The 13822-nt window shown below is 35.0% G+C and overlaps 1 protein-coding gene across 3 annotated transcripts in view; it reads left to right on the forward strand.

Annotated features, from left to right (window-relative positions):
• Positions 1–13822, forward strand: part of KCNT2 (potassium sodium-activated channel subfamily T member 2) — a 476589-nt gene that overhangs the window by 432383 nt on the left and 30384 nt on the right. The window contains exon 24 of one of the 3 annotated variants that reach the window (XM_004382549.3): positions 5141–5161. The exons of the other annotated variants lie outside the window; for them this stretch is intronic. Within the exon in view, the coding sequence (XP_004382606.1) occupies positions 5141–5161 (21 nt within the window). The remainder of the gene's footprint in view (positions 1–5140; positions 5162–13822) is intronic. 3 annotated transcript variants of the gene reach the window in all.

The following is a 13822-nucleotide window of genomic DNA, read 5'->3' on the forward strand; positions in this document are numbered from 1 at the left end:
ATATTGCAAAAATGAAAGATAAACAAGAAGCTATTTTTAAAGGAATATTCAGAGAATAAAAAAGAACTCCTAGAAATCAAAAATATCATACCAGAAGTGAAAAACTCTTAAAAGTTTATAATACAAAGTTGAAGAAATCACTGATAAATTAGAATAAAAATTCAAAGCATGGAAAATAGTAAACAAAACATAAAGCTAAACTGGTCCAAGAGGTCTAACATCTGAATTATAGGATTTCCAGAAAAAGGAAACAGCAAAATTGAAGGAATGAAATATCAGTCTAATAATTCAAGGATAATCCCAGAATATAAGGGTGTTAGTTTACAAATGAGAAGGGTCACCAAATACTCGCATAATAGATTAAAATAGATTCACTATAGCATCTTATCATAAAATTTCAGAACACTGAAAGAAAGGAGAAGATCCTAAAAGTTTACAGAGGGACTGAGGAGAAGGTTGAGGCATAGGTCTTATTCAAAGTATTGCTTGGAATTTCTCAAGAGCAACGTTGCAAGCCAATGGAACAATGACCTCAAAATTCTGAAGGAATATTATTTCGGAGCTAGAATTCTATGATTAGTCAAAACTATCAAACCAGAGTAAAAGTAGAATAAAACATATTCCATATTATCCACAAATTTACTTCTCATGCCTGCTTTCTAAGGAAATGACTCCCACCAAAATGAGAGAATGGGAAAGAAGAAGTGAACACGAGAATGAAGCCAAGGGAATCCCCAGGATGATGATGAAAGGACCACCAGGTGTAAAGGACAACTAGTGCAAATTAGAGAGAGTCAGAAGACTCCAGAGAGATTTCTTCAGGAAGGTGAAATCTATAGAATTCCTGAAACATCTCAATGTCTTAAAAAGAGATTAGATTCCTCAAAAAGTTAAACATAAAATTATCATGTGATCCAGCAATTCCACTCCTAGGTATATACCCAAAAGATGTGAAAGCAAGGATTTCAAACAGATACTTGTACACCAGCGTTCATTGTAGCACTATTTACAATACCCTAGTGCCATCAACAGATCAAAAACAAAATGTGGTATATACATACCAGAAAAAAAAATCCAAACCCGTTGCCGTTGAGTTGATTCCGACTCATATGATGGAATATTATTCAGCCGTAAAGAGAAGTGAATTTCTGATTCATGCTATGAAATGGATGAACTTTGAAAACATTATGCTGAGTGAAATAAGTCAGACTCAAAAGGATAAATATTGTATGATCCCACTTATATGAAATATCTAGAAGAGACAAATGTATAGAGACCAAAGTTTATTAGTGGTTACGAGAGGCTGAGTTAAGGGGCGGGGATGAGTTTAAGGAAGAAGAAAAAAAGAGAGAGAGAGATTAGACAATTTACAAAGTGTTTGGAATGAATTATTGAAAAGTACATATCCAGGCTAACATGGACTAAGAAAGGCCTGGCAATCTACTTCCAAAAATCAGCTAATGAAAACCCTATAGATCACAACAGTCCAAGCCATTACCAATCATGGAAATGATTCAGGAGTGGGCGGCATTTTGTTTCATTTTGCATGGGGACTCCATGTGTCAGGGTCCAATTCGAAGAAAGCTAACAACAGCAAGATATATCAAATTAAGCAATTAATAAAATGAGAATGATTAACTCTAGGAATATAACATCACTACCATCAAAAAGATTTTTTGTTTTTTAGAAAGGAATACTAACCATGCTTCCTACATAGCTAATTTGTAAATTATACTTCATCATAATATGCTCTGAATTTTAGTTCAACCAAATTACATTTGAACTGTTTTGAAATGATAGGAGATGACAAAGGTGGTGTGGTAGGTGGAAAGGATTATTTCCTCTTCTTTCATGGTGAGAAATCAATAGATAAAAGTAAAAATTGGAAAAATTAAGAAATAGCAATGTAACATGTTAGGGAGATAAAGACCAACATATCCAGCTAAAAGACATACAATCAGAGGAGTCCTGGGAGACGGAAATAGGTGAGATTATGATGAGAGATGCTATTCTTCCCAACAAAAAGTATAAGATATTTTGTGACTATTTAAGTCATAAATATTAGTATTTATAACTAATAAAAACAAAAACTAATACATTTATAGACAAAATTAGTGATATTAGACCCATTCATGGATTATTTTTCTTTAGACTTTTAAGGGTTAAATTCTGCTTATTCTCTGAAGAATTTCTATTAAATGCCAATTTTTTATATAAGGATGTAGTAGAGATAAATTAATACAAAGATTCTAGGCCTTCCTTGGAGCCCTGGTCGCGCAGTGGTTAAGAGCTACAGCTGCTAACCAAAAGGTCAGCAGTTCAAATCCACCAGCCACTCCTTGGACACCCTGCAGGGCAGTTCTACTCTGTCCTGTAAGGTCACTATGAGTTGGAATCGACTCGACGGCAGCGGGTTAGTCAATGGGTTAGGTCTTCCTTATTTTCTCATGGAGTTTAAAAAAAATGTTAAAGGCAGATGCAGGTTTTCCTTCTACCTTATTTCTTAGCCTATCTTCTATATCTTCCCATGTTCTGTGTAGACAAAATAAGGTTATTGTATATTATAACACTGCTTTGGCTGTGAGGGTAGGGGAAACGCTGAATACTTTAACAATCATCTTTGAAAAGACAATTGATAATAAGGAATATTCATGATCAAAATCTATAAAATTGGTAAAAGACCTGGAACACTATCACAGTTTTTCTGGTGGCTATATTAGTAAAAGAAAAATACACACACACAAACGCGCACACACACAAATGTGCACACACACAAACACACACACACAGCACAGAGTAAAGTGGAGGTGCACATAATGTCTGGAAAATAAGTTTATGGAAAGTAGGATACAGCTGCATCTGCTCCTTTCTACCTAGTTGCATATCACCATGCCAGAAGAATTTCTACTACCATCTACATATGTGTATTTAAAAGAATTTTTGCAAACACTAGATTCTTTTGGTTCAAAAAACAAATATAGGATGGGTAAGGACTCATGCTGTCTCAAGGAGAAAGGGAAACATTTCAGTCCACAATCCTTTGTCCACAATTTTAAAATCCAAAAAGCTCGCTAAACTCATTTGATGGCCAAATCTGACTTGAGCTGTAGGGAGATTATGGAAGGAGGTTCATCCGTGGGCAGCCCGACGACCATCGTTTCCCCCATTCCTTCCTCTGCTAGTGTCCCGAGGTCTCAGGAACAAACCACAGCTCACCCTGAAGCTGGGCGTTCTACACAGATAAGCAGCAGGGTTGAGGGGATAAAAACTCAATCCGGGGCCAGGGGAACTCTGGCTGGCACCTGTTAAATGTCCTTAGGTTGTTAAGCCATAAAATCTGCAGCTGTGCTTAACTCAAGTGAGTTGCCTGACCCCTAGAGTATAAAACTGGGTAGATATAGGACATCGGAGTCCCTCTCCTACCACGCAACTTGGAGCGTGCATAGAGGAGTTTCCAACTCATCCTGACAACATTCCATCCCCAAGGGGGTCAGACTTACCATGAATCTGTTCCTGTTCTTTGTAGTCTGTTTTCTGTGAGTAATAAACTGCTTTCACTATTGCCAACACAGTGTAAGTATCTTGTGTATATGACTCAGTCGAACAGGATGGACATAGCACCCATGGTGGCATTACTGCTACTGGATGGGATCCCCATCCTAGTAGTCTTGTAGTTTTGCTTGGTATCTTGGGAGCACCTTTGAGGCAACCTGCATGGGCAGCACAGATTAAATATAGTGTTTACTTTTCCACTTAATGTGAATATTCATACTTTTTATTACAGAAATATTAATGTGTTTTATTATAAAATACTACTCCAAACCCCACTGTAGGTGTTAACTATTATAGAGTATATGATATAGTATTGTCTTTCCAAAATTTGAAAAATTCTGAATGAATAAACATATTTGTCCCTAGGTTTTTGGTTACGAAAGTGTGAACCTCTATGTGCCTCCAATTTTCTGGTATACTAAATATCCCATTTGCCTGAAGTATACTATAGCCAATGATAATTTTATGAGAAACTAGAAAATCATCATGTAAAAGCATATTGATGTGCCAACCACTTTACATGTACAGAATAAATTTGTGGAATATGTTACCCCGATAATTGGTAAACTTGATATTCAATAAATTTTATAGTGTTAAAAAAAACGTGCATAGTGGAATAGATTAATCATGTGAGTGTCCCAATCTCAGTCATTAACTCTTTACTATTAAAACAGATAGTAACGTTTGAAATATACTATTAAAATAAAATTCTACCTACTACAAATGGCAAAATTATTAAATTAAAATTATTTTATATGAATTATCATAGAATAGTTGCAAAACTCTAGCTATGTGTTCTGTTTACCAGTGTTCACTCAAGCAACATTTACTACATTGGACCATGTGTTAAGAATCCTGAGAATACCAGTTTCAAGAAGCTCATAATAAAGTGTTTATTACACATAGCTTACATTTGTAACAATGGTTAATAATTGATAGAGTTTGACTTGAGTTATACCACACCAAATAATGTAGTTTAAAATTTCACTTCTGCATATTTAAAAATAAATATATTATTATTCTTTAGAACTGAAGAATAATACAAGAAAATAAATATATTGACTGGGAAGCTCAAGTTTTAGATCCCATAAACCAGAAGAAGCCAAACCCATTGTCGTCGAGTTGATTCCAACTCATAGTGACCCTACAGGACAGGGTAGAGCTGCCCCATAGAGTTTCCAAGGAGCACCTGGTGGATTCGAACTGCTGACCTTTTGGTAGCAGCCATAGCTCTTAACCACTGTGCCCTCAGGGTTTCCTTAGATCCCATAGTCAATGTGAAAGTCCAAAATTCTTTTCTACTTGCACCACTTTTTCTGTCAAATCTTAGAAAGAAATCTTAGCACACTCGCACACACACAAAATAATCTAAACAGAACAACTTCCTAAAACCCTTTTAAATAATAACTATGCTTTGTTTAATTTTATTGAAAAGACCCCTGATAAATAATCGAATACGTAATTGGACTGTGTTATTTGGTTACATGTCGTATTTCGTCCTTGTAGCTGGGTGTTCTGTGTATGTATTATGTTTAGTCATTGTTTAAACTGTATTTTGTGTATTTCTTTTTCCCTCCCTTTGTGTCAGTCTCGAGAAGTGACGTCACAAGTAAGTATTTTCTGTTTGTTTCCTTTTTCTCAAATAGTATAATATATGAATTCAGAGATAATAAGGGAAAAGATCATCAAGACCAAATTCAGTATTTCAGTATTTCAAATCTCTTTTTTAAGAAAAACAAGTCAATTAAGCTGAAATGCTTATAAATGCTGTATTTTCAAGTTAGTGTATTTGTATTTACCTAATAGAACTGCAAATTGATTTCACCTTTTTGTCTCCAATAATGTTTATATATTAATCAAATTTGGATTTTTTTAGAATATCAATATATAAATACATAAATATCTTAGCATTGAGAAAGTAACGGACATAGCGTATTTAAAAGCCTAAAAATCTTGGCTCGTTTCTTAAATTTATAGTTTATACAAATAGAATTGTGCAGTATAATTAATAGTTGTCCTCTTTCAGTATTAACAGATATTAACAGAATTTAAGGCAGAAATTGATGCTATGGAAAAATATTTACATGAAAGAAAACATGCTAATCACTGTTTTTTGTTGATTTCTATTGTAAAGATTAAATTCTGAAGTATTTATGTTTTAATATATTTTTCTTATTAATCTTAATAATGAAAGTTATTTCAAGATGTGACTGTGGTTTTTAAAGTGATTTGAAAAATACTTTGTGTTTCCTCTTCAATTGCAAAAATAAGACAGATCCTTCACCTACTATACTGGGGAACCCTGATGATGTTAATCTCAGTACATGGATTGAGACATAAAAGCTTGTAGATTACAGACTGATATAATTTCAGAAGCTGTTTTACTTAGCGTGGTATAATAATCCCCTCTGTGTGTCAAGGGATTCTGAAACCTTATCCAGAATATTGGTCCATATTTTAAGGTATAGAGAGAACTCAATGATGCTTGTGATAATGTGTGCCATTGTTCGTTAGGACACATTTCATTTTACGTTTGATGAGTGGTATACATTATAATGTTCAGGGGCTCTATTTAATAGCAATGCCATTCTGGGAAAGATATTTAATTAGCAAGGTGGTATGTAGACAATAAATGCAAGGTCGTGTGGTATACTGGTTAGTAGCACAGACTTTGAAGTCCAGCAGACCTGCCTCTGCCACATAATAGTATTATGGCCTTGGAGAAGCTCTGAGTTTTAGTTTCTCACCTGTAAAATGGGGATAGTAATACATACCTCACAAAATTGTTATAGAGATTAAATGAAATAATGTATATAATGCACTTAGCACTGTGCCTACCACATAATAAGACAGTACTAGTAGTAGCGGCGTTAATACTTTTAGTAATAGTAAGTGACATCATCATTATTAGTGCAGTATCTGATCATTTCTTATTTTTCCATCCATCAGTAGTGACGTATGTCAAGAGATAGATCAAGAGAATATTCATATTCAAGTTATGATTTAAAAAAGGATGTTATTCTTAAATGGGTAGCATCTATATAAGTTACTTGGGACTGTTTGAGAGAAAATCAGTTTATATAAATGTATGTATCCGTGTGCGTGTGTACCCACACTAATATATACAGACCTCTATATTCATTTCATGTTTAGAATTATATATAAGTTTTATTTAGATATTTGAATAAATGTTCTGGGGACAAAACAGAGGTGTTTCCAGTTATACGTCAGTTCATCCTTTTTCTGGTCTAACCACTGAACATTAATTCTGGATGATGCTATTTCTAAGCCATAGTCTTGTGATCTAATATATTCATTCAGTCATGGTCCATGTGACATCCCTCCTGTGGAGACCCACAAAATCCATATTAACAGCTTGTCTCTTACCAGTTGTGGATTGTCTGTCCCTGAGTGAACTGCCCGCCTTAAGTGAAATCATCCGGTTATACAGGGGAATGGGGGTCATGTAACATGAAACAGCCTTCAGTATGCTTCATATGCAGCCTGGTTTCCTTACAGAGGGTTATGGGACCAATAGAATCTGTGATGGAGTTCTTTAGCACTCTAGTGTTGAATTTATTGTCTAATAGCTTAATTTATTGACATGAAGAAGTCATCATTTTACTCTTGGTAATATCGTGATATTAATATAGTGTAATTGATTTACCACAATTACAATCCTTAGTGTGTGTGTGTGTATATATATATATATATAAAATACATATTATATGTGTTGTTGAATCATAGCGACCCCATGTGAGAGGCTAGAACTACCCCATAGGGTTTTCTAAGCTGTAATCTTTACAGGAGCAGATTGCCAGGTCTTTGTTGCACAGAACCACTGAGTGTGTTCGAATCGCCAACCTTTTGGTTAACAGGCGAGCACTTAACCTTTGTGCCACCAAGGTTCCTTATATTATATATATACTTTAAATATATATATGTATATATATATAGACGTATATATCATATATATACTTTTTTAAAAAATTAATATGGTAAAGTATATATAACAGAAAGTTAGCATTTTAACCATTTTTAAGTGTACAATTCAGTGACATTAATTACATTCATCATGTTGTGTCGTCACCACTATCCATTTCAAAACTTTTTCATCACCCTAAACAGAAACATAGTACCTCTTTAGCTATACTTCCCTTTCTCCCATTCCTCCTAGCCCCTGGTAACCACTAATGAACTTCTGTCTCTATGAATTTACCTATCATCACTCATTATGTCCCTGTTCCTGTTACAAATCATTAATCTTGCTATTTAGTCTAATCAAATGATTACTGGATTTGGACCAAATGATCTAGGTTTAAATCTCAGCTCCTCCTTTTAATAGCTATATATGAAACTGGGCTATTCTTAACATGTAGCAGAGTGAAGACTAAGTGGGGAACATATTTTAATCACTTCTTATGTTAGAAAAAGAATTGTGTCAAGTGAATTGTTCTGAGTTAATGGCAAGTAATTATGTGGCAAAGTACTTAACATAACAGACCTTATTTCAACACACTTCACTCGTGCATCCTTTTTAAATGGATGGTACTGTCTCAAAAATATTTGTGTTGATACACTTAAATTTATAAATATAATAATGATGAATATTCCTGAGATTTGGATAAATACCTGTAATATTGTCAAACACAGATATATTCACCAATCTAAAATGCATTCCAGTTCTATCCCTCTCTCTTTCTCTCTCACACACACGTATCTGAGCTCATCAGTAATTTTCTACTTTCTCATTTATAAAAATTTTACTTTCAAATCTTTTCCTTACCTTATTTTATATTTCTTTTTTCCTATATTTGCTAGCCCCACTGATTTTCAATTATGTTCATGCCCAACCCTAGGAAAACATTCCTTACTTGCAGTATTTACTTATTTTAACTTAATGAAAGTCTCATTGGCAGACTTATTAGAAAGAGACTATTTCAATGTATCAGATCTATTTGATTTAACAACATAGCTATGGCTTTCTTTCCACTTAATGTCTTAAATTGCATGTAGACCATTCTTCCACTTTGCACTGCCATGGAAAGTAAGTTAAGCCTTTAGTCACAGTTCCTTGTTGGATGGTTGCTAAAGTCTACAAAATCAAAAGTGAATGGAAACGTATAAAATTAATCTTTGTCACCCAGGTCTTCTTAAGGGAGTGGTGATCTGTAAGCAGCAGTATACTTAGGTAGATATTACTATTTCATGTAGATTCTTTATATAAGAATATGAATTTTCATATCTACCAAATCTTGTAAAATTGTATCTGTTGTTTAGTTAAGTCATTATCATAGAAACTTACTTTCCACAGGCCCATTTATCTGTAATCTATAACTGTCATAGGCTGTAGGGAAGTCATTCTCAAATGCTAAAATGGAGAAGGGAATTGTGCATGTGCATGCATGCGTGTGTGTGTGTGTTTGTGTGTGTGTGTGTGTGTGTGTGTGTGTGTGTAAAATGTTTTGGGCATGGCAGGGAAGGTACTCTGATCATATTAGAATCACTGGGGTAACTTTTCAAAATTTTATGCTTATATCTTTTCTCCTGGGCTGTTATATGCTGGAGGTGATGGAATGATAGCCCCACTGGCCTACTCTACATTGCATATACCTGTTGTCAAAACCATTACCTTAGGCAATATGCTTCTGTAATTCTGGAAAATGATAAGTGAAAATTATACTGTGAAGGTGACAGAGCTGTCAATGAAACCAGGACTCTAATAATGTAAACTGCTTTGACTGCCTATATGTGTATACTGGACTTGCATGCTTGTATATTGCTCTTTTTGTTGTTTGTTCGTAAGTCAATTTTTGAGTCTAAAAATATTCACCTTCATAAGAATATTTTATACACACACATATAAGCATGTATAATATGTAAAAACTCAAACATATATATCTGAAATGGACATTTTGTGTAAGTGTAAAAAGAAAATATGTCCTTGCATTTGGTTATTTCTAGGCAAGAAAAGAATCACTTGGTTATGAAAAACCTCTTTTTAGTTTCTTTATAAATCAAAAGTTAAAGTTGATGAACTCAATCTTGATTTGGGCCGGATTTTGATTCTGACCTATCTGACACACAACAATACCTTGGGACAATTCAGTTGACATCAAATAACTGTTAGATTGACAAAGAAATGTCTTGAGAGCTACAAAGAAGTGGTTACAAAATGTACAATAATAATAATTCTGATGCTGATAATATTAGTACCACTTCCTCTTTAAAAGACCATTTGCATTATTTTGAGAGAAGAAATGCTGTATATTCAGAGTAGAATTGCCACATATAGTTTCCAAGGAGCACCTGGTGGATTCCCACTGCTGACCTTTTGGTTAGCAGCCATAGCTCTTAACCACTATGCCACCAGGGTTTCCTCAGAGAAGATAAAAACATTCAATTCCTGCACAGTGACAGAGGTGGATTTGTATGATTTCATAAGGAAAAAAAAAAGTGTTATTGTTGTGTGGAGAGCCATATGAAATGTGATATAATTTGCATAATTTCAATAAATATTTGAAACATTTCTGGATACCACAACGCAAAACAATTATGAATACATTATAGAAGAATCTTAAATATTACAAATTAATATTTAGGAAATTCACCTCTCATAGTCAACAGTAACTTCTATGATATACTTACAGGAATGGCAAATGGATGGCCTATGTTAAAAAAGCTTACATCATAGACAATGCTATGTTCCTAAATGAACTAGTGACCTTTTCTTACTTCTCTCCTCCTTGGTGTCTCTATAACAATAGAGATTATTTATGGTATGTATATTAGAGAAAAAATGTATCAAGAACGATTTAATAATATCCATTACCTATTTCATTCCATGAAAAATGTCTTCCTTGCCCTCCATGTTTTCCATATATTCCCATATTCTTAGTTTCTCATTTTCTACTTGCTACTCCCCAACTGAAGAAATTAGACGTAAAACTTGAAATTAGGCTGTTATCTCTAAACCATGTCTATCTTATTCATTATTGTATCCCATATGCCTTGCACAGTGCCTTGCACATGTACCCGATATAAATTTACTGAACTCAGTCACAGGTATCCTTCTCAACATAAGGCCATCCTTTTAAATCTGCTCAAATTATCAAATGCTTTCTTTGTACAATTTTATCTGTACTACCTCTGTCACTAATTTTGGCACTTAATCATTTTTTTTACCCTTAATTCTTAGGTAAATATTTATGGGGAATGCCTTGTTTTCCATAATAGATTAAAAACTATTAAGTGGCTGAGATAGGTATTGCATTATTTCTTTATATGTTTTAATACTGAGAACTAATGATTGAATAAATGAATTGGGTATACTTCAGGGGAGAAGTATTTTGTTCACTTTACTGATGTGTAATGGATACCCCACCCAAATTTGGTTTGGATGTCAAGACTGATAATGACTCACACACGCCAAGAAAGTACAATGAGGCTTTTGGGTGAGAACAAGTTGGGCTGTCAAACAAATCTGCAAATGGCTTGAGAGATAAGGAAGAGGCAATTAACTTGGCTTTTGTTGCGGTTAGGGGCTGGGGATGGACTGAGGGTTCCTGCAACAAGTCAGAGCATTTGTAGTTTGAATTTCTGATTGGTACCAGCCGAGGAAGCATCAACTTTCTTACCAATTTGCTCAGATGTGAGGACAGTAAGGGAAGGAGTAGTCAAACATGAAAAATAGAGTCAGGCTCTATCACAATTCACCTTTAATGTTTGACTGATGACTGAAATGTGCCTTGTTTCATTTAATTGAATTTGAATTTGTTTAAGCCTGTAGCGTGTGGTCAGTACTTGAATGGCTTGTTCAGAAGCCCAGTGTTGAATGTTTTGGTGAAGTGTGCGTCTTGGTCACTATTATGATGCCTAGAACTTCAAAGGGGATAAGGAGTGTCTTGATGAGGTCTTGTATTATGGTTTTAATATATGTAGAGGCATGTGTGACTTTGATTTATATTTGGGGTATTTATGAGGCAAGAGATTCTAGGATTTCTTTACCCCATAGATGACAACCTTGGGTAAAGAATTGTTGCTGCCATACTGCCAGACCGTAGACAATGGCCCAAAGTCTGTAGAAATGTGCAGATGAGGCCTATTATTGCCCAGGGCATCCAGTGATAAGATGACTGCTTGAAGTTTGGCCAATTGTACCCATCTTTGGATCCCATCCCTTATCATGGATATCCTGGTTAAGGGATAAAAAGTAGCTCTTCTACTTCATGGACACTGCTATCCATGAATATATGGAGACCTGATGATGCAGTGGTTAAGCGTTCAGCTGCTGCTCACAAAGGTTAGCGGTTCAAATCCACTAGCTGCTCCTCGGAAGCCCTCTGGTGCAGTTCTACTCTGTCCTATAGGGTCTCTCTGAGTTGGAATCGACTCGATGGCAACAGGTTTTTTTTTTTTTTTTCTTTGCTACTCAGTTATTGCCAAGGGGCTTCTTAGGTAGTCAGGGCTCTAGGAGAAGAGGACCTCCTCCACCCCCGATAAGGGACCAAGGGCAAGGGGGCTACCTCTCCTACAGGTGGGATATGCTAGAGGGCTCAGGCTTAGCTCCATCCCATAGGTATCATTTTCATTTTCACTAAGAGGCTTCAGTGGCTGTGTTGACTTTAAGGGGTACTGCTTTCATGACCCAAGACATAGTGGGAAGCTTGATATGGAGAGTTACAAGATTGAGGCCTGAGAGAGCCTCTCATTCCAGAAAAGCCCAGTCTGAGACCAGCAATTGCTGCTCTAAAGACATGTAGCTTGGGGCCAAGGAGGACAGTTTTTTGGACCAGAAATCCATGGACAACTTAGCCACCATGGGTGATTCAGAGCCACCAGGAGGCATGAGAGGAGATTGTTAAAAACTCTATAGTCAAGGAGTCTCTGGTAGGTTACTAATGTGGTTGTCTGTTGTATTGCAATTTGGAGCAATTCTAGAGCCTTTTGTTGTAGGGGTCTCATTCAATGTGGGACAATTTGTGAGTAACAGTATAAATGGGCATAAGTAAAATTTATAAACAAGGAATATACTGCTTCCAGAACCAAAAAAAATCTTAAAAGATGTTAGGCTTGTTTTAACATTATGGTTACTGATAGGGTCAATAGTTGTTCCTTGACAGTGTTGGGAATGGAGCAGCCCTTGATTGAGCAAATAATGTCCAGAAATCTTAGTGAAGTAGCGGGATCTTATGCTTCATGTGGGGCAATGACATACCTTTTTCTGAGCTCCTTTGTAAATGTTTGTATATCCTAAATGAGTGTGTCAATAGAATTTCCTTGGAGGAAGCTATCATCAATGTAATGTCATACCAGCGTTGTATAAAGAACAATTTATGTGTCAGTGTGGATGCCTTAAAATTAACCGCCAAGTCCTTCTCATTCCTTTTTTCTTTAGTTTAAGTGAAATCTGCAAAGAGATGTTACTTATGCTATGGAATTATTTTTTTACATGCTTACAGTTCCTATGCATTTTTATGGATAAATCACAATATTCCCTTCCTTGAGGAATTTAAAACAGTGATGAATAGGGCATTCAATATTGCTTAGCTAATATATGCCTGGCTGTCAGTTAATGTTTTAGATATGTTTTGTATAATGCCTCATATAGATAACAAAGAAAAACCAGTCACAGAGGCAAATAGTGTTTCATGATTTGCATGGACGAGAAACAGATCCCCCCCCCCAATAATACGTATTAGCTCATGGTTCTATGACTTGAATTATAAGTGACATTACATAAACATAGTGTCTTGGGTATTTCACCTGGAAAGAGTACTATTCCAACATATTTGTAGGAAATAAAACTATTACTCCCAGGGACTTCTGACTAGAAAGAGAGACAGAATGTTCACTTCAAATAAACTTAATATTGTGGTTAACAAAACTCTGGAAGCAAATACGTAAAATATGAATGATTAACATGTTTTCATTTTTGCTAAAAAGTATATATAAACTGCTGAGCAAAGGTATTACTCAAGAATGTATGTATTTTAGTTTCACAAAAGGGAATTTTCAATATATTACTAAGTGAGGTGAAGACTCGAATGAGTTAAGAATTACATAGGTATCCATTATTATGAAACCACAGTATTAAAAAATCATAATGCTATCAACATAAGTTCTGATAACTAACATTTGAGTTCTAAAATCTTTTAATCAAATGTTCTCTTATCATGAAGATATTAAGGTTAAGTATTTTTGATATCACTCTGATACAGAACAGTTTTGAAACAGAAATGTAGATGAATATTTGAATTTAGGTATGATA

This window comes from Trichechus manatus, unplaced genomic scaffold (assembly GCF_000243295.1).
Source record: "Trichechus manatus latirostris isolate Lorelei unplaced genomic scaffold, TriManLat1.0 scaffold00095, whole genome shotgun sequence".
NCBI classification, from domain to species: domain Eukaryota; kingdom Metazoa; phylum Chordata; class Mammalia; order Sirenia; family Trichechidae; genus Trichechus; species Trichechus manatus.